Source organism: Haliaeetus leucocephalus, unplaced genomic scaffold (assembly GCF_000737465.1).
Source record: "Haliaeetus leucocephalus isolate CR32 unplaced genomic scaffold, Haliaeetus_leucocephalus-4.0 Scaffold2, whole genome shotgun sequence".
NCBI classification, from domain to species: Eukaryota; Metazoa; Chordata; class Aves; order Accipitriformes; family Accipitridae; genus Haliaeetus; species Haliaeetus leucocephalus.
Genome location: NW_010972438.1, coordinates 3844545 through 3866604, shown reverse-complemented (window position 1 = coordinate 3866604; position 22060 = coordinate 3844545). Strand labels below are relative to the sequence as shown.

The 22060-nt window shown below is 41.6% G+C and overlaps 1 protein-coding gene across 3 annotated transcripts in view; it reads left to right on the top strand.

The window, feature by feature from the left end:
* The window catches only part of CHL1 (cell adhesion molecule L1-like), a 56571-nt gene that overhangs the window by 16471 nt on the left and 18040 nt on the right, over positions 1 to 22060 (top strand). For all 3 annotated transcript variants that reach the window (XM_010570513.1, XM_010570523.1, XM_010570504.1), the window contains 11 exons: positions 1493 to 1613; positions 4451 to 4635; positions 10913 to 11044; positions 11693 to 11830; positions 12520 to 12631; positions 13334 to 13500; positions 14991 to 15156; positions 16323 to 16447; positions 19130 to 19231; positions 19443 to 19640; positions 20494 to 20564. In XM_010570513.1, the coding sequence (XP_010568815.1) occupies positions 1493 to 1613; positions 4451 to 4635; positions 10913 to 11044; positions 11693 to 11830; positions 12520 to 12631; positions 13334 to 13500; positions 14991 to 15156; positions 16323 to 16447; positions 19130 to 19231; positions 19443 to 19640; positions 20494 to 20564 (1517 nt within the window). The remainder of the gene's footprint in view (positions 1 to 1492; positions 1614 to 4450; positions 4636 to 10912; positions 11045 to 11692; positions 11831 to 12519; positions 12632 to 13333; positions 13501 to 14990; positions 15157 to 16322; positions 16448 to 19129; positions 19232 to 19442; positions 19641 to 20493; positions 20565 to 22060) is intronic.

Here is a 22060-nt window from a genome sequence, read left to right as displayed (position 1 = left end):
GCTTAAGGTGTGGATTTAGAGAGCTTTAGGTGCTCTGTGTTACCTGTCCCCAGCTAAGAGCCGTACCTGGTGGGAGGTGGGAGGTGGTTCTCTTTGGCCGTCTATTGCCCTGTCTGATACTCACCACAGGTAAGCACTGCAACGAAGCTCTTCTTATCCTCGCTTTGTGTTCCCCTCTTTGTGGAGCAGTATCCTGAAAATATTCTGCTGAGGTTTATGCAGGCAATGTGGGTAAGTCAGAAGGCAGGCAGTAGCTGTTCTTGCAATTGTCCACCCAGTTAATTTTGTTTAAAATACGTAAAGATGAGAGTCTTGGGTTTTGGATGTAGCTCTTGACACTGATTTATTTGGTTAAATTGCTTTTGAGAGTCTCTGTTTTTTGAAATGCCCAACGTGAAACTCCTGAAAGACCTTGTTTTGCTGGACGAGCACTGAGGTTTTTGAAAAGGGTTTCTCCTCGAGCGTTTGGGACTGGATAACTCAAAGCACTGATCAGTCCTCAAGCCTTGGCCTACGGAGGCTAAGCCTTGTAAGCAGAACAAGCAGGGCTTGTACAGAGTGACAGACACTCAAAACCTGATTTTTCCCTCAGAGAGATGTCTGAACTCCTGTCACCGGTTGGGAAGGGGGACCGTCTGCCTTTGGCAGCAGGACGTGGAGGGCAGATGGAAAATGAGCAAGCGTATCCAGAGGCACCAAAGTGTTTTGCTGCAGCTCTGAGCACTTGTGACACAGATTTGTAGAGATACAAAGCAAGAGGAGGAAAAAAAATCAGAAAATGGTTCAGAGAGATACATGTAGTCTTTTACCAAATCATCCGTAACTGACTATTTTTGAAGAACTAGTACCATTTGGGGACTTATTCATTACTGTGCTAATTGTTATTATAGTGATAACTGGATAGCCATTTAACTGTATGCATATTTCATCATGAAACCATTGTTTGGCAGGCTGGAACAAATGGTCCGTTGAAATCAAATGCAGGTCAATCTTGTTTTATTATTTTAACAGTCTTCCTTACAAATTGTATCTCCATTACTGTAGATTTAATAATTGTTGCAAGAAGGACGATTCTGTAGGATATTCAAGTCAGGAAAGATGGGTTTTCATTTGAGATTTAAAAGATGATGGAGTCAATGCAGAAGAAAGGTGCTAAGAAAGATGGTGTAGACCCGAAGATCGGCAATTGAGAAGACGAGTGGACCAAGACTGGCTGAGGTGTATGAAAGAAAGGGCCAGGGCTTGGAAAGCAGGACATGAAACTGTAGGAAAAGGGGCTTCACTAGTGCTGCTGCCTGTTGTTATTACTGTAGCGTCTTCTGACTGTTATCAGGAGAAATAGGAGAGTCCTGGATTAGTCTCAAACCATATAAAGAAGATTTACAAATGACGTCCAAAACCTTCTGACAGAAGTAATGTTTGTGGCATTATTGAAGGATAAGCCAAGGCTCTAAGATTTCATATCTAACTTTTATTTTATTTTATTTTTTAGCAAATTTTATCAAGGAAAGAAAACCCAAACTGCTGATCCCTCCTGAATCTGCTGGCAGTAGCTCATCAGTCACTGTCATCAAGGGAGGTGTCCTGCTACTCGAATGTATTGCTGAAGGGCTGTGAGTAATGCACAATACTGCACAAACTTAATCACCTTTTGAAATAGAATTGAGCAAAGAAAAAGCTATATTAAGAATTATACAACTACAAATGAAAATACCTACTTGCCTATACAGTTTTAAATTGAACCTCTATGTTGAGTTTTTCTGAAGTATGCATACTCCTTGTAAAGCAGCACAGAGCTAGCATGCAACATTCATGTATTTGGTATTGCTATAGCTTATGAACAAGTAATTAAAATGATATCATGGTAAGTATTGATTTTTTTTAAATGTTATATTAAAAAAACCCTATTATGGAACTTTTTTTCAGTAGTACTACTTTTGAGATGTTGAGAAACTAAATAACATCGGAATTCAGCTTCTGTGGTTTGGCTCACAACCTATAATGTTTCTATTCTAGTTTTGCCAATTCAGTTTTGGTTCAATGCTCAAAAACTATTCAGCATTTTTCCAGGTGTCAAATCACAGGTCACAGGCGACAGAATGTTGAGAAACAAAGTCCACAACTATGTAAAAATACAGTGAACTGGAGTCAGCTGTATTGGTTTGATCCTGCTAAAACTAACAGTAATGGGCTAACTTCAGATTTAGTTCCAGTCCCATGTTTTCTGCTTGGGCCCATTCCCATGCATGCCTCTGGTGCTTTGTGCTGCACAGATATCTCAAGCTTGTTATTGCTATCAGCATTTATGTTAGAGCACTACTTATGCTCTAGTTGTAGATCTGGCTGCACTAAGCATGGCAGAGTATCTCAATGAGGAGTTGTTCGCTGTAAAAGTATAGGAAAGGGTTAAAGTAGATGGTATGTGATGGGAAAGCAGGACAATTTTGTTCCTTATTGTAAATAACACAGGACAAAATAGGGGTAAGTAAGGAAAGGGAATGGCTAAATAAATGTTAAGTGCAGTCCTCACAAAGAAGCTGTGAATACCCCTCTCAGACCTTGTTCTGCTGCAGTAACTCAGACAGACATAAGCTCCGCTTTGCCCTCAGTCCGCTTTTCCAATGTTTACTGTGTGCTCGTAGATGCAATAATTTGCCCCAGAAGAGGTGCCACCAGAGAAAAAGGTAAAGCGAAAATCTCTCCAACCGCTAAACCCACAACGAAAGCACAGTCGCTTCTGGTTTGTTTGTGATAGAGCTTTTTGTTGAATGGAGGCTTAAATCATCGTCTTCTCGTGCGGTATGCAGGTCTGTGAACGCAGACTGTGGTTAGCAGATAGGTAATTCATATTAAAGGCTGTGCAATTATATTCCCTCCATAAAATTCCAAAATCAGGATCTTTATCTGCCTGAACAAACATGTTTAGGGTATTTTGTTTTTCCATGTGGGCTTGAAAGGGCATTGCTCATTTAAGCTGGCAAGATTATGCCTCTGCAGTTGGTTGCCATTTCTGAGAGAAGGTGAATTACTTGTCTCTATTGGATTCACTCCAAGTATCTGCAGTGAGTTTTAGTTCCCTGTTGCAACACTTCCTTGTCTAGTTCACTACCCATCAAGCTAATTTGCAGGCCCACAAACCTTCACAAGTCCACAGCTATGAGTTTGTAGTGTTTTCAAGGTACTTAATAAGCAAATCACCTTGGAAATACAGAAATCTGAATTTTCATGTGCAAGAATTAATATCACGTAGAAGAAGAGAAAGCCAGAAAAGGCTTTCTGTTTATCTGGAAAAAAGTAAAGAAATGAAATATTTTCCAGGAAACTTTTTTTGAAATTATTTTTCAAATAAAACCTTCTTTTTATTTTTCCCCCAAAGGAAGACAAAGTACTTCTTTGTCTCATCACCAAACAAATATTTTTTAATTGAAAGCCTTCAAAAATGCAACATTTAGACCAAATTAAACGATATTTTTATTTGCTAAAATTCCCATTTTCAGCAGGAAAATGATCAGCTTTGCCTATATCTCTGCCAATCCATCCCACCAAATGTCCACAAACCACAGAAGTGGGTAGACTCAGCCAGATTTCAAGTAACTAAGATCAGGGGCAGCCAACTGCAAAATAAGGAAATAAGTACATTTGCAATCTGTCATTTTTGAAGACTTGTATTCTGAGTAATGACAGTGTCAGGAGGGCATTGCCTCAATACAACACCAAGGCAAAGCAGAGCCTGACTTTGGTACAGGACAAGGACTCTGGCAGGAAATAACAGGATATTTGCACGGTCGTGCTCACTGCTCGTGGAAAACCGTAATTTCTTGGTACCTGGGGCTTTAAGTAGCTTGTGCCCGGGCATTTTGCCACAATAACAGATGGACACAAGAGTAATCAGATATGACACTGTGTATGTACGTTGTGTACGGTGTCGGGGTCGCGAAGCCCAGCTGGGAATGTGCAGACAACAGTCTGTCCTGGATTTCTGTGTCGCTGCCATTTACTTTCTAAAAACGTAAAGAGCATTTTCAGCCATCTCCAATGGTTGGCCACCTTTCTAACCAGGCAGGGCACCGAGTGAAGTCACTGTAATGAAGTCTTTACCTCCTTGTCTGTCCTCAAGTGCCCTTTTTTAGTAGGACGAAATGAGCTCCGCTCCCTCTCCCGCAGCCCATGCCAATACGTGTGCAAGGAATGCAGCCTCATGCCGTGACCTGGTGTTGGCTGTGAAGAACCTATTCTTAGGGGCCCTTCAAATTAAGAAGCAGTATGGACTAGTTGTACTCTATAGTATAACTCTTAGTATAGCCCCAGTGTTTTAAAAGGGCTCAAAAGACTCTGAAAACTTCACCTTGCAAACCGTATGCATGGAGTCCAGCAGCTCTGCACACACGAAGCATTGCAGCATTCAATTAGTACTCAACTCAAAATCTTTCTTTTTTTTCTTTGCTCTTAGCCCAACTCCTCACCTAAGCTGGGTCAAGGTCACTGGAAACTTACCCAAGGATGAACCAGAAACAGAAAATTTTGGGAAGATATTGAAGATAGACCAAGTGACTGCAGCCGATGAAGGAACGTACCAGTGCACGGCAAGCAACCCCATGGGGAGAGCGAAGCACGAGTTCCACGTTCACGTGGAAGGTGCTGAGTACACTTTACTAAGCTTATTGATTTTGAACAGAGAGGTGGTCAGAGGGAAGTGAATAAGGACCTCTGCTAATGTCACTCAGTGTAATGCATAAATTCAACCAAGTCTATCAGTTTATGCTAGCCAAGGACCCGCCTTACAGTTTTGGGAAGCTTGCAGAAAGTAGCACCTTTTTAAAAAAAAAAAAAAAAAAAAAAATATATATATATATAATGCATTTTTTTTCCTGAACCATGAAGGCTCTACAAAGTGATGAACAGGAGTACAAATACGTGAGCAGATCCAACACTCTAAAGATGCTAGTCAAGCAGAGATATTGATGAAATGTCTTGTATTAATCTGAATGTCAGACCAAAAGATCTAATTATTCTACTTGCTCTTAAAGAATGTGAAAAAGGCTATGCTGGGCCAGATCAGAGGTACATTTAGCTCAATTTCCTTTCTTTGGCTTCCACCAAAAGTGAGTGCCTAGGGAGGATGGAAAAATGCAGTGACCAAACATGGTACCACCCCTCTCTTCCCCTCCTTCACGTGCTCCCTTGCTGTCATTTCTATACAGGGATGACCTGAGCTAAGAGTGGTTTCCATATCCCCTAAAAAAAAAATCATAAAAACTTAGGAAACAAAGTAAAAAAAAAGACTTTCTACTAATTTTTAACAGTTAAAAAAAATAGAAATATGACCCTTTTTGTCATCCCATTGAGTATCCAAGGCCCGTTCTTACCCTAGCCTGAGTGCTTGGAAGGGTGACCAATATATTAGCAGCAATTAATAAATAGTCTTAAGGCTTACACACATGCATATCATACTCTGTGCATAGGGTGGTGCATCCCTGTGCATGAGCATATACACAGGTCTGGGGGCTGAACTGGGTGAGTGCTGGCTGCTGGCACTGGGCTAGCAAAACGGAGAACCTGGTATGTTTGTGCATCTGTTTGGTCGTCATTTATTTATGTTGCTGCTAGAAGAAGGCAGATTAATGAAGCCAGCCAAGAGACCTCCATAACAGGCATCTTGCAGAGTGCAGATAGAAGTGCACGGCGCCTGCTCTCCCTCCATCCTCCTTTCTCCCTTCTTCTACTCCCCAAACCCTGAAGGCGTGAGCCCTTCACGTGAGGCAGGTGCAGATGCTCTTTTCCAGGAGCAAAGCAGAGCTCCAATGAGACTTAACAGACAAGCGAGCCCTGCAGAAGTATCACTGCCACTGCAACTCTTTCAGCAGTGCTGCCCATAAATAGCTACAAAATGAGAATCCTGAAGCACAGCTGAAAACGTTTTCTCTTTACTGAAGAAAAATGCTCCAGCCTCTGCTCTGCAGAGTTAAAAAAAATAAAAAAACCCCACAGACAGTATTAAACTGTCGGGGTCTGCCAACGGCTTCATTTTAATCTGTGCTTCTTCTCACTCCGTGGTCACGAGGAGTCCTGACGGGAGGAAAGGCACTTTCAGCTACCTGCTCTGTATTTACTCGTCAGCTGAGGAAAAGCCTTTTCTCCCAGTATGTGATGAATCATTCCCATTCACTTGACACAACCTTGTGTCTTACAGTCTCCTTTCCTGGAAGTGTAGCAGAGAGGGATACCAGGACATGGCAAGTTTTCAGCTGCGATGGAGGGGAAGTGCTGACTCCTAGAAATCATTCCAGATGGTTTGGAGCATCTCTGCTGTAGCTGAATATTTTAACAATCTGGCTATGATTTTCTCGGCTGTAAAAATTGAAACCTTCAAAGAAATTGCAGGAGCTGCAAAAACCAAAATACCAGGGAAATAACATTAATTAAGCAGTTCAGAATATTGACCACCTTCTCCTCCAGTCTCTAGAGGGAAAGAAGCTTTCAGGCAAATTGTTGTTCCTGCTTATTAACAAAAAAGTACTTAAAAAAAAAAAGAAAAGAAGGAAATAATCTCACTCTAGCCATTGCAATGTAAAAAATGCTTTTGCAATTGCTATTAAGTTCATTTTCCATATGTGTAACTAATGTTGGCTGCTGTCACTAGCAGCAATTCCTCCTATTAGGAGTCATCTCATATGCAGGGTATCAAGGTAAAATTGAGCCCAAACACTGTTGTCTTCCAGAGTTTCTAACCAGAAAATGTCACTACCATTAATCAGAGATGGGCACGTTCATCATTCTTGCAGCAACTCTTGTGTGCACACTCAAGGGCAGGTCTTGAGTTGGTGGAAGTGAGCATTAATTTCAGCTGGTTTCAGGGAAGTTATGCTGACGTAGGGCTTCCTCACACCTGACAGGCTCTTCTCAAAGGATGCATGCAGGGAGAAGAGAATTAAACATGGAAGAAAAATTATCATCTCAGTTATTAATCGCCAACCCTTCTCAGTCTAGTGCTGGTGTGTAAATCAGGATTTTGCTATCATTTCTGCACTATGTCACATGTTCTGTTCTTCTTTCCAGTATTTGAGGATCTCAGACAAATACCCCAGCCTTCTAAATAACAGTCTTTAATTAATGATATTTGCATGCAGCCCACTTACTAATCCTACAGGAGTCTGAGGGCAAAGATTCAGGCAATTATTACCAAGCATATGAAAATATTCAGCTAGCAAATTGCTTGACTGTTTGAGCATTTTAATCTCTTTTTGTAAGTAAAGATGTAGCCTGAAACTTTGGAACAGGCACAAAACTCCCACTGTTGTTCTTAGAATGAGAGAGAATTATTAAAAAAAAACAACAAAACAAACCAAAGAAAGCCCACAAATTGTCTTGACTTCAAATGTTTGTTTATTTGGTTATTGTATATAATCTGCCAAGCTCAATATAAAATGTACATATAACCTCAAAATCTTGTCACTATCACAGTGCCTGATCTAGTGGTACCTTGATCTTGACTGAAGCTCTTAGGCTGTGTTTAATAGAAATAATTATTACAATATAATGATTAATTATAGTAATGATATAATAGCTAAGGGCCTTTGCAGTTATGTCTCGTAATACTTTCATTACTCAGCTAAGGAAAAATAAAATAGATGAAACTAATGTGAGGCAGAACCATGGCTGGTTGTTTTAATCAGGCTCAAACTGTAGTTCTGTGCTTCACTGGAAAACTGCTTCAACAGGGATGCAGACCCCAAGGTGGTAACTGCATCTGAAGCTGCAGACGATACCCCCAAAGTGGGATGGATTGCCAGCCCTTGGGAAGACGTGAGGAGAATTTGCAATGATCTTGACAAATTGGGAAAATGGTCTGGAATGAAAAGGATGAGCTTCAGTAAGCACAAATGCAAAGCAATTCTGATCAGGCAGCGCTAATTGGCTTCATAAGCACAGGATGGAAAATGTCTGCTTAGACTAGTCTGGAGGATATACTGGATCGCAAGCTGAACACAACCTGGAAATATTAGTCTTGCAGAAAAACCAAAAATCATCCTGGAAAGTATAAAGAAAAGTGTTGTTGAAAGAGAGACTACTGAGAACTGATAAGGCCTCAGGTAGTGCAACCAAGTTTTACATCAAGCACTTCATCAAGGCTGGAGCTGACTCAAAACAGTTCAGGAGACAGCAGCAAGGGTAGTCACAGAGCTCAAAAACATGCATTTGAGAAAAAAAATGATAGATATGTTTAATTTAGGAAAGAATGAATCTGAGGAACGCATAGCAGCCTTTAGATGCACCAAAGTTTCTTCACAAATTGTTCTCCTTGTTCCTTGGGGACAATGCAAGATACGATAGACTTAAGTTGCAGCAAGGCAGAAGTTGGTTAGACATTAAAGATTTGTTCTAGTTTTAAACAGCACAGGAAGCTGTGAAGGTTTGGATCCCTTGGGGGTGGTTTAGGTGTGGATGGTCTTGCTTTGCTGCAGAAGGATGGACTAGATGCCCATTTTAGATCCCTTCTATTTTTGGACCTGTCATTGTGTGTCTTTTTATACATATAAATCTCTTGATCAGGAGCCCCACATTTATAACTTTTACCAAGAAGAATATATTATGCAGTGAAATATTTGCCATACCATATTGCTTATGCAGATTAACTATTTGACTGTCCAACCACTAGTTTTTGTAGTTGCTAAAAAATACATGTATATTTTGTTATTCTTATACTTTGTATACTTATGAGTAGAATAACATATCTGCCACACAAAAAAGAGGTTCTTCAGCCTTTCTGTGAAATTACATTTCATACTTGACAAAACCTCATTGCCTATGGCTTCGTAGCTGCATCGCTTTCTTGGGGCAACCACAGCAATCCCCATGCTGAGAAAGGAAAGCTGTGGCATAATATATCTGCAGCTCGCTTCCAGAGTGTATGCACAGATGAAAATAGGAAAGGATCCATCAGGTGGTTTGTATTCAGTCTGTGCTTGGTGTCTCACCTCCTCCAAAACAAGGAAATACCCTGTCTCAAGCACCCTGTTTGTGGCAGACCTAGTGGGGAAAAAAAAGTTCATCAGAGCTGTTACAAACCTTTACACCTCCATGCCTTTGACCTGTCTTTTCCTGGTGAAAGCATAATGTATATGAGAGAGAGAGAAGGATAAACAACTGCAAAACCAAAATGTTCTGCTGCTTGCAGAGGTTTTTTCCTAGAGCCAGATACAAGGACGTGTAACAAGTGTGGTCACGTCACACGTTGCATTATGGGAGGGCAACCAGTGTTGCATGAGGAAGGTGGTAGAAGAAATCTGCTGTGTGAAGGAAATGCAAAGATGTTATAATTTCAGATAAGCTTTGGTGTCTTGTATTTTACTTCAGTCTTTAGCTGTTGCTTAACAGTGTCTCTTCATGGGTGCTCTACTGTGGAAATGGTGGACTCTGTGTAGAAGCTCTTGTGTATCACACTTCAGGGGTGTTTTTTTAATATATCTGTGTGAATATGAGCAATGACGCTTTGTTTTTAGTGTATCACACTGATAACATCTGGAGATGTATTACCAGGCAACAGCTCTGTTAATCTTCAAAGCGCTTTATAAGCATTAACTAATGAATCCTCATGTTTCCCATACATTAGCTCATCTTTTTCAAATAGGGAAAGCGGCCCAGTGACCTGCCCAGCACATGCAGAAGAGGTAATATCAGGTCTGGAATTAAAATTTGGAAGTTTGTTGCTTCTCAGGGAGAGATAATGATGAATTCAAGGCTCTATTTTGGGTTGAGGCTGCCCACTGAAGGGTAGGCAGGCTCAGGGATCTGCATTCAGTCTGTAGAGAACAAAGCATTCATCAGATTAATGCTTCTCCCTCCACCCCCTCAGTTCCCCTCCCTCCCTTATGGTTGTGTTTTTCCAACGAGGTTTGGGTACCTGATGCTCAGGGGCTGGTCTGCAGAGAAAGAAACATATAGTAAGATGCAAAAAAAAAAAAAGATAATTCAAAAGCAGAAATCAAAGAAGGAGCAGGAAGCAGCTCAGATAAAACTGCTGGTAACAGATTTAGCAACCTGTCTACTTCAGAAGGAAGCTCTTGTGCTCTCAACAGCAGAGATCAAAATAAGCATCGCACCTCGGGACATAGGGCAGAGCAGCTCCCCAGAGCTACCCTAGTTTAGCTGGCAATGCTGGGACAGAGGAGAGCCCAGGGAATGCAGCAGCACACTGCTGCTCCTCTACCACCACCCTGTGGGCAACCTTTCTGGACCACTCCTCAGGATGGTGCTTCTCTCATCCCCAGTGGGGAACGGTTCATCATTCCTAAATACCTTACGGACAAGCCTCTCGTCTGAATACATGGTGGAAAACCAGCATCTCGAAGACCACCATGCATTTCCCCAGTCCACGTAGGGGAGCAGAAGGAGGTGCCGCATCCTGTTGCAGAGCTCCGCACCGCTGAGCTCTGCTCCTGGGTGGGTGGGTGGAAGCCTCTTGCTTGTGCCTCGTGTGGGGGATTTGAGCTGGATGGATATCTGCACCTTGTCTGAGTTGCTGAAATAGTCTCACTTCATTTCACAGACCACAATCTCATGTCTGAGGGTCCTTGGGAAAACGCTGACCCGTTCAGGTTTACCTCCTTCCCCAGCCTCTCACCTCCCATTTGCATTTGTTTTCCACTTGGATAAACACTGCCCGTTTCCTACACTCTCTCCCTGACACTCACATTTCACAGGGTCTGAAGGACAGAAATTGATGTGTGCTGATGCCAATTTTACCTTTTGTAACATCGGTTTGCAAGAAATGCAATACAGCTGCGCATTAGGCTGCTAGGAGCTGCCTGGGAACTGTTGGCAGCGTTTGCCATCTCCTGGAGGACCAGAGCAATAGCAGAGTTAGACTTATCTCTCTGTGGCACCTGATACCCGCTATGTTCTCTCTTTACAGAGCCTCCTCGGTGGATAAAGGAGCCCGAAGGTGGAGTTTACAGCGTAGGAACAAACCTGGTGCTGCTGTGCGAAGCTATTGGCAACCCAGAGCCAACCATCCAGTGGAAACTTAATGGGATGCCCATCGATAGTAAGTGCGAGGTCCAGCGTCCTCCTTTAGGCGGTGGCCGGGTGGGATGCGCCTGCGTTGTGTCCAGTTAGAGGGGACGCGCAAATCCTAATGCACTGAATGACGTCTGGTTTGACATCTATTTAGATGTGAATTAATATTTATTTACTTAATAAAGCTAATTTTCCAAATGTTTGAATGTGATCTTGAAAAGAGTAGGCGTGAAAGCTGTAGGGTGTTGGAGTGGTGCTACCCATGGGTTACTGCCTCTGCCTCACCCTGTAACACTCCCATCTTTTGGGGATCTGGCATAGCTCATGTTCACTGAGGGCTCTTGGTCTTTCTTTGTGCTTCTGAATAAGCACAAGTGACTGTGGGGCTGGGGAGCCCTGGGGAGCCCTGCTCCTTGGCGTAGCAGTATTATTACTACCATTTTTAAAAGTCTATGTGGGGTTTTTACTGCAAACTGGTGCTGTAGAGCACTTTCTTTAGGCCACAGGACTGCTGGCAAAGGCAGTGCTCTGCAACTTGCTCTCTAGCTGTTGGGCAAGGTCCTGGTTTGATCCTGAAGATGTGCTTTGCCTTTGACTTTCCAGCAGTGAGGAGAGACTGTAAACTCCACAGTCGCGGTGTTTTCTCCATCTTCTGACACAGTTTGGGTCTTTCCAGGTAGGACCTTCAGAGGGAGAATCTCTGCCAGAGAGATCAGCCTCACTAACCTCCAGCTGCAGGACAGTGCCGTGTACCAGTGCGAGGCCAGCAACAAGCACGGCACCATCCTTGCCAGCGCCAACGTGAACGTCCTCAGTGAGTGCCCTCCCGGCCTTTCCCGTTGCCGAGAGAAGGTCGAACTGAAGTGTCCCATTCTGCTGACTGAATGCTTCAGAACAGCTTGGGGATTGTAACCATGTCATTTTCTTTTGCATTGGCCCCAGATTTTAAGAAATACGTTGTCCAAACTAATGTAACAAGCCTTATCACGGGCAATGTTATATGCTTAGCATAAGTGTTCATGAGCTTTGATATATCCTTCATTCTTAAAACATGGTTGTGGTTGGGCACAAAACCTTTTGAATTCAAATGGACTAAAACCACTGGGGGCTGAATTTTGACCACAACTCTGTTTTTGAATTATTAAGTGTATTGTTAATCTTTAATTTCAGTTGTGATGCTCAGACTGTTCTTTGAAGAAAGGGAGTGATGGGAATTTATTTAATAAAAGACGTCTCTAGATGAATTGGAACCAGGTCTGTTTTCTCTCCTGGAGCACAATGATGTTCCATGTTCTGACATGCCCAGCAGTCAACCACCGTTATCTTTGTCAGTGAAGGTTATGAGAGCTCAGGTCCTCAGTGCAACCGGTTCCAAAAGGCAGTGAAATTCCCATCAAGTGGCTAAGCCTTTGGCCTTTGCTGGAAAAGGGGATGATACAGGAACAGTATTTATATTGCCAGTTCTGAAATGCAGTGCTGCTTATTTTGCATTTTCTTCTGCAGATATTGCTCCCTTAATACTGACCTCAGATGGTGAAAACTATGCTACAGTTGTGGGTTACAGTGCCTTCCTGCACTGTGAAATCTTTGCCTCGCCTGCAGCAGATATTAGATGGTAAGCCACTGAGAACTGATGTTTTCACGTGAGACAAGTTCATACAGGCTCCCAAACATTGGAAAATGTGCTAGTTATTATTTCTATGGAGTTAAAATTAGAAATTTGTAACAAAACTGTATGTAAGTATTCTGTGTTTAAAGGCACTTTCAAGAATCCCGAAGAACTGCTTTATAAAAAAAGGTTAATGAAAGTCCTCAACACCAGCGTAAGACAAGAGCTGGGATATTCATTAAACCAAGCCATGCTGTGTATAGCCAAATCCTGCTACAACTTCATCAGCCTTAGTTTAATGTTGGCAACTTTTTAAATTTGGACACATTATTGAGGTGGAAACCTGATGACTTACAGAGCATATTTACCTGGAAATGGTTCTATGCGGTTGGAAATCACAGGATTGTCAGAGCACTTGACAGGTGCAATAAAATTGCAGGTGACAGCTATGGACGAAAGACTCAGCCAAACTAGTTTAAAGGCCTTGCTAGATGCTGTCAGTGTGTTTTTTGGTTTGCAGAAAGCCTATATCCCTTTATGATTTACCTGCACATGGGTAAAGTGCCTTGCTAATCTTGACTTGGTCGCTCAGTGGCAGACCTGAGACCAGCTCTCAAAATTCCTGTGTCCCCTGCAATATCTGCTAACCATGAAATAACAGTTCCTGCAGCCATAGAAATAACCCATAAATATTGTTATCATCTTTAGGACTAAGGATGATAGCATAGAGCCACTTTCAACATTACGCTATGAGTTAAATAAGAACGGCACCCTAGAGATCAAAGAAACAAAGAAAGAGGACTCAGGATCGTACGCTTGCTGGGCCGCAAACTCTGTTGGAAAAAGAGCGATCACTGCTAATCTGGATATAAGAGGTAGTATCTCACTTAAGCAGAAAGACCTTTGACATCTGCTAAGGTTTTCTATTTACAAACTTTAAGTAAACAAGTAATTAGTAAATATTTAGTCCAAGATACAGATTTATTGTGTGAGGCTGTAAATCCTCTGTATACTAAGACCTGAAATTGTCTCCATTTTCCCGTGTGATTTCTCCATCCTCATATCTTCTTGACCTTCGCAGAAGCTGCACAAGCCACCAAAAACTTGCAGTTTACTTCCCAGATCCGTTAATGTTATTGAAAGGATTTTCTCTCCTCCTTGCCATCAGCCCTGTTACACTCAGAGCAGGTTCTTGGCTGACCCTGGGGAGCCCAGAGCCCTCGCTGTGCTCGTGGGTTGGTGGGGTCCTCGCTGAGCCAGACGGGGTCCCTGCATCTCCCTCAGCCGTGGGCTTCCTCCTTTTCTAAATCTACTTCCCATCTGGTGATCAGAAGGTACATCCCAAACTAAATTAACTTCTACGGTGAACACCTTGCAGCAGGATGAGTTAAGGGGTGCAGCTGGTTTAAGGGCTTTGCATTGGGCTTTTGCCTGATTATCAACTTGACAAATATTTGTAAATAGAGGGGGGGAAAATTACTGAAATGTGTTTACTTATAAATTTCAGATACATATCTTGTGCTCCAATTCTGTTTTAAGGGATTTATGTGGTTGGTTGGGCAGGAGGGGTTTTCCCCTGGAGGCTGTGATGGCAGTGGACGGCTTCTGTTGATCACACAGGTTAAATTTAGTGGGTCGCATACAAATTTACTTAGGATTTAGGGCTTGCCAATTTAAAAAACCCTTAAACACTCAATTAGCAAAGTCCTCAGAACTCTCAGATGCAGGTTTTCTGTAACAAACTTGAGGAAAAGCACACTCTTTTTGTGTTCTATTTCTACCCACTCCCTTTGCTTTGTAAATTTTACAGTGATAATAAACATGAAAATGTACAATGAAATTCTCACAGAGCAACATTTCACTGTAAAAATAAATTCAGCCAAGTGCTTTCTTTTTACTTATTCATCTGTTTCTGCATTCAGATTAGAGTCAATTAAAAGAACAAACTTGATTGCAATAATTTTTTCTCACTTGACTTTAATAAGCTTGTAATTTTTCCTGGATCATTGCCAAAGCCTATTTCATATGGCAATTGGACATAAAAATCATATTCAAGCCTTTTTTTTTATCATCCATTTCATGACAGTCTGCTAACAAGGATTTTCACCTGTGACATTTTTGTGGGTTTTTTTCTGGAGCTCTTTGGTTTGGAGTGAACTAAAAAAGATTTTTTTGAGCTAGAAAATGAAATCCTGGCAAATATCTATTTCAAAACCAACTATCCTTCACTTGAAATGTTTGTATATATAACAAAAAAGACATGATCATTGCTCCTAAGGTTGATTTTTATGTATGAAGTGCTTGGTGAAAATTTGATGTAATAGTCTCTCTCTCCTAATCAAAGTGTTTTTCTGTGATCAATCAGATGCTACAAAACTTGTTGTTACTCCGAAGAACCCCCGAGTGTTGAAATCGCATTCAATTTTATTGAAATGTCAGTCTGAGTATGATTCACACTTGAAACACAGTTTTAAATTATCCTGGAGGAAAGATGGAGATGAGCTGCCAGTCAACAGCACGGAAGGTGGCAGGTAAGCAGGGAAGGAACAAGAATTTTCTTGATCTCAGCTGAATAATGCTATATGGTACTGGAGCACGAGTTTCAATAAACATGAGACTTAATAGCTTGAAATGCAAATTTATGTCTGCAAGAATTCTTCACGTGATATGTGAATAGATCTGCATTTTATACACATATAAATATAAATACAAGTGCATCTCTATGAGTTCTGAGCCATGGCTGGCAAATTATTTTGGATTTTATTAACTCTCTCACCATCACGGCAGAATATTGCATAAATGTTGGTTTAACCCCAAAATAAAACCCTAGCCCCAGTGCACTCAGCTGCAGTTTTGTTTCTCCACTTCAGTGGAACCAGTATTTTCCTGTGTTTTCTACCTGTTCAGCTAAAGCAAAGTTCTCGTAACATTGAAGTGAATGGAAAACAGGTCTCTGGGATTCTGCCTAAAATCATACACATTAAAAGCAATGAGTTTTTCCTGCATGTGAGTTTAGGACTTACAAGTGCAGGCTGAATTTTGCCTTACTCTTTTGTTTCCATTGACCTTGAGGGGATGGAGCTCAGCCTTTATTCCATATGAAGGGTTCCACAGTGGGCAATTAGATGTCTTTATTAATTACCACAGAAGAGAGATGGTTTCCCAAACACTGCAGTGCTGGAGAGGTTGAAGATCCTGCTGAGGGCACGTAGTGTGGGGAGATAGTGCCAAGCAAATGCCATGTCTGCAAGAGAGCCCATGTGCCTGGGTTAATGCCAACTTCCCCTGGTGCATTGGACATTACACAAGTGGGTTGGGAATGCTCGGTTTTACTCAACCCTTTCAAAAATTCAGACAGAAAGCCCATGTATTTGCCTCATTAATGATGTGCCAAAATCCTATGTTCCAGACACTCAGCCGATGCATATCAATGTGGCTCTTTTCAGACCAAGAGAGACATGCCAACTTCCAACCATGGAGGCTAAATTGCTGCAAAATACAAATAATAGTCTACAGCACCGTGTATAATACAATTACAGTTATGTTTTAAAGTAATAGGCCTAACGTGCAATTATGTTATTCAAAATGTCCTGTTACCAAGTTTTTTTACGAACAGTTTTTCAGTGTCTGTCTGTCATGGTTATCTTACAGATTTTTCTCTTCCTTATTTGTATGTACCTCTTTTTTTGCCCCATAGGGTAATTCTGGACAGGGATACACTGTTCATATCAAGTGTGACACTGGAGGATCAAGGAGTTTACACGTGTGTGGCTAGCACTTCTCTGGACAGAGTCACAGCTGAATCGCTGTTAATTGTTCTTGGTAAGAGAATATTTTCCTGGTGTGTAAACAGCTCCATGCAGTACATAATGCCACTGCAGCACTTTTGCTTATTGGCTTCTTTTGCCCAATTCAGTTACAGAGCCACAATAACCCAATTTCATAGACGTGCAATGTACCTCTCACTTGTTAACCTCAGCTGTGCTATCCTTGAATCTCCTGGAATGGGGATGCTGACGCCAACTTTTCATTTATATTTAATCTTTGTTATACCTCAGACGAGGCAACCTTTTTTCCCAGTTCAGGAGTCACCCACAGTGGCTGTAGGAGCTTGCCCAGGCTGGAAGGCATAATAGCATATTAAGAATGGCTCTGCTTCTGCTTTGAAGTCCTTGGTCAGTCCTTCACCCCACTTTACTAGAGATTCGCAATGAATTACCACCCACTTGAACTAAATTTTGAAGAAGAAAGACATAAGGTCGGTATTTAGATGCCCAAGTCCTCTGGTGATCAGTGAAAGTTAAGCACCTCAAAGGATTAACTATCTTTGTGAACCTGAGCATGAATTATTGTGCAGTGGCAAACAGCAAGTTCACAGCAGAGAAAAACCTTGACCCACAGAGTGGGAAGCTTGACCTTGTGTGAGCATCCTTACGGCTCCCTTCCTGAAAGACTGCTTGAAATTAAGGGGAGGAACTTGTGGAGTGACGTGCAGTCCTTTGCGCATGTACCTAAGGGCGTCAGCCAATAGCTAAGATGCTATTTTACTGACAGTTTTGCATCATTTTTATTTCATTAAATTTTGCTCCGTTTTACATCTTTATTTATTTCTGGCAGTGATTGCAACATGAGCTAAGACAATCTGACCTTCAAGATGTTTTTACACTTTAGATGAATGGTATTTTTCAGTAAATAGTAAATTAAGAAAATGCTATGCACATTATTTATGGTACTGTGTTTTTTAGTGCTGTATAATTCAAAATGTTTGTAGACTATTTGTTACATTACTTATGAAAATTTCATGAAGCACTTTATTCCCTTTTAAAAAGGTGATTTGCAGAAGAGGAAAAACAGTCTTGTGCTCTTTTCCCCTTGTTTATTGTGTATAAGGAGGGTCTTGGTGGATTAACAATATCCGTTATTTTCCAAATGAAAAATTCAGGCTTCTTTTGCAATGAAAGACTTGTGAGATGACTAAAGAACTAAATATGGCACAGATGGAGACATCAGAACATGGGCAACTAAGAGCAAAAGAAATATTCTGTTAGAATTCTTCTAAGTATTTGTTCTATGGTTAATGAACAGATAGAAGGATGAGTGTGTTTGAGATACACCATTGCCATCTTTAAATTAATATAATATACTTAATTATAAAAAAAAAAACCATAAAAAAACCCCCAAACCCAAGCATAACCTTTTCAACTTTGTGATGTAACCTGAGATATACAAGAAAACTCAACATTGTTATTTAAAAAAATCGGTAGAGACACAATTAATTTCTTTCACAATGACAGAGACAGACTTGGTGGCTGAGGTAGCTGTTTTTCCTGTAAGAAACGACATTGTCAGCCAAAAATGTAGTTGGGACACTGGGGCAGGAGGAGGTCAAAGACCCGAAGTTGTGCAATCTCTTTTCCTTGATCTGTACATTTTTTAGATTTTGAAACGCCAGCCCTATGTTTAGGGAGGGGGGTGTGTGTGTGTGTGACTTTGGAAGGATGAAGGCTTACCATCAGCCCCCAGCAGTGAGAAATTAGTCTTTTACATCAGGCCCTATACATTTCAGTTACCAAACTAAGACTGCAAATTGTGAAAGCAAGCCATAAGGAAGATAAGCATCTGTCAGCCTGAAACCGCTAAATTTGAAAGTGTTCATTCCACTACAGGCAATTTGGCAACCGACCCATGCCACAGATCACCTCTTCTGCCCCTGATGCTGTTGAGAAACCAGGTCGGGTTGCAGACGTGTGCCCCCACTTGCCGTCTCCCAGGACCGTGAAGGGGAGAAGCCCATTTCAGTGGTGCTGGTAACCTCAGCCCCGGTTAAGACCACGTCCCTGAAAAGCGAGCTCTGACACCAACAGGGTTGTCCTGAGCTCGGGGCTCGTATAGCCCCACTTTTGTCCCCAGGAGGTGCAGTGCAGTTATCATACCAACCACCGCCAACTCTGATTCTGATATATTCTCTGGGCAGCATTAGTTGAGCTGGCAGGTAATTAATTTTCTTGTTTCCTTTTAATATAGATCCCCGTGGCTGGGATAATGAATGTTGTCCTTTCACTCATACTCTAAAAGGCCAAGTTCAATAACTGTCAGAGCTGAGTCACCTTCTACCGCTCTGGTTTGCACCAGAGTAAATCCAAGTGATGCTAATATAACTTTCTGCTAAGAGCAGTGTCAATATCTATTAATGATTAAATAGATCTTAGTGTTGATTTGAAAAGAAAAATCTGTTGCTGGAAGCACAGTAACAAGAGTAGATGGAAATGAACTTGAGAAGAGATATTGTGTTTATAAGGGAGAAAACAGGACCAGAAGATTCAGACTGTTTTTCTGTAATAAAAAGGATCTTTAAAAGCAATTCCCACTTTCCTAATTTTGTCCATTTTGAAATCAAAAGACATTTTACCACCATCTTGACTGAACTTGCTGTTTCCTTCGGAAAATGCCAAGACAAACAGAAATAGCTTGCTGTGCTCTTGACACTTCTTCATTATTTCTCAGATGTTCCTGATCCTCCAGAAGACCTTCAGCTCTCAGAAAATCAAAACCGAAGTGTTCGACTATCTTGGAAAGCTGGGGGCAATCACAACAGCCCTATTAATGGTATGAAGGATTTTAGTAGCATCATCTTGCACTGTTTAGTGTTACGGCATGTCATGGCTGTTAGAAGAAACAAACCATGCTCACAGCCATACTTAATCGGTTTTACTATGACAGTTAATTTGTTGTAAGTTCATTTCCATCCTTGCTATTTATAAGCCATTTATACAGGCTTTGCCTTTTTTTCTTTTGTTTTGTTTCTTTTCTGCCTCAGAGTCGATTATAGAGTTTGAAGAGAACCGGTGGGAGCCAGGGAGGTGGCAGGAGCTAACCCGAACCCCGGGGAATGACACCACAACCCTTTTGTCACTGGCCCCGTATATGAATTACCAGTTTCGTGTCGTATCTGTGAACGCCGTCGGAAGGAGCCAGCCTAGCAAACCATCACTGCGCTATGCGACACCTCCGGCTGGTAAATGCTGCCATCAAGTTTTCTGAATATCTGTATTTTTAGTGTTTTGCTGGGAATATCAGTGTCCCCCTGTGCTTCTGAGGGGTGTAAAGAAATCAGGGGGACTTGTGCTGCTCTCGCTGCTCAGTGGCAGCCCAGGGATGCCAAAGGAAGGGGTCTAGGCTGCTGTGGTTAGAAGGCTGGTTCCTACCAGGGTAAGTCTGACACGCCGCTTTCCAGAGCTCTGCTGATTTTGCACCTTTAAAGCCCGTTGCAGCTCTTGGTGGACAAGCAGTTGCTGGAGAAGATCAGGGTTTATGGGGAGCCCTTCAGCAGCGCTAACCTTGTCAAAAATCTCCATTCGCAGTGCATTTCTCACTGTGACAGAAAATGTTGTGTCCCTGAAAGTCATTTCAGAGGCCAACTGTTCAGTACGGTATTTGCATTCCTTGGCATTTTTCTTTCGTTTTTTTCCCCTTTACTTCAATTTCAGGTCCTTCTTCAGCTTTTCAGCTCTGTGCGTCCCACTAATGATACACCTTCTGTTTACTATCCCCATAGGGAGAGAAATCTCTTCCTCATAATCCCCCTACATCTGGTGCTTTGAAATCCAAAAGTCACAGTTTCATGTTAGCTGGTGGCTCCAACCAGCAAGGGCACTTAGGAATCAAAACTGCATAAACAATGTGTTTTGGTCACAGCAGCTTTGCTGATCCAAGTAATTAATCTCATGAACGTTTTTTGTTTAGGTGTCTTCCACTCTCAGTAATACAGAAATAAGAAAAGTTTTTTGCATCTTTTTTTTGCATTTAAATAATAAATGCAAATAAAACCCAGGATATGTGAGCTAACCTTATCACCTGTGTGGTTCCAGCTCCAGACAAGAACCCAGAAAACATCCGAGTTGAAGCTTCTGAACCAAATGAAATGGTGATGAAATGGGAGGTAAGGCAAACGTGTCTGTCAGTGCTACAATATCGGAAACAGGTTCTCCTTTCAAGCAGCAGTTTCTAAAGCAGCATGGAATTTATCAGGATGTCGTTTTAATATAATTACATTAAAAAAGAAATAACGGATCCCTTGACTTTATATCCCCTTCCCCTATACCCTGTTTTTTAGGAAATATTAGCAAATTCCATAGGTAGGATCCTTGATGCTCCTGAAATCAAAGGTAAAGTTGTTATTGACTTAAATGCGTTCCGGATTTCCTCTCTTAGTTTCATTTTTTTTTCAAAAGAGAATTTTTTACATCTAACTTGGAGGGTTTTTAAGAAATACGAAAGTCCTGTAAAGCACAGTAAGACTTCCGCAGAGTATGCTCTTCTGCTATGCATCTTGCATACAAGAAAGTGCTTAAAATAATTGTGGTCTTACCCTGCCCCGCAGGGGAGCAGTCAGCTCCAGGCAGGGGATGGGTTACGCAGAGCTTCTGCCCTTCCAGCCCGGAACTTTAAAAATGATGCAAATCACTTGGCCAAGAGAACATGAGCTTGAATTTTTACATCAAGAACTAAAGGAGTGTAGATAAAGCTCCTAAGCATGTGTGTCAAAGTCTTGAGGATGGTTTCCAGTCTTCAAATTCCCTGGCTTTTAAGCTTATAGCTTCTGTACCAACAGCTGAGAGAGATATATATTCCATCATTTAACACAAATTTCAACAACTGTGGAAGGAAGCATAATTTTTTTGTGGCTGGAATTAAACACAATTTACATGAGATTTACTTCTCAATCTGCCGCTTGCAGCAAAGAACAATAAATGTTTCCCCAGCGTGAATTCATGGTTTAGGCTATAATTACACCAAAAGGAGATGGCCCTCTAGGTCTATTGGCTTGGACTTGAACGGGGATTTTTGCTGTACGACATAGCCCAGGGTCAGGGAAGACCATCCTGCCTCTCAGAAGAAATGGAGAGTGGTAGTAACCAGCAGGGCTGGGAAATGCTCCTATGACCAACGCTTTGTTGAACAGAGAATGAGCACTTCTCCTCGCCGGGAAGCCTGTAATCCACTGCTCAGACAGGGCAAAAGTAGAAGTGAAAACTGAGACTGAAGGGAGAGAATGGGATGGACAGGCTTTGTTAAATCTTGTTGAATCATTTAAATGTCGTAAACAGGATATTCATTTATTTATGGTGTTTCCTATATGCTTTTCAGAGGAAATGCTAGGCACTGAACATGCTATTTCTGGCAGACAAAGGCTGCAAAATGATGTTAATCTGCCTACTTTGGATTAAGAAAGCAGATGAGCATTAGCAACTAGCTTTTCAGCCAAGGATTTGCAGCATTAAGGGAGATCAAAATAAGTCAAGCAGTGCTGCAATTTAACTCAAAACGAGAAGTTATTTTTTAGTAGGAATTTTTTACTTCTTCAGCTTCTCTCGCAAATCCCGTTCCCCGGGACCTTTGCCATGGAGGTGATTCTCCCTGCAGTGCCTGTTAGAA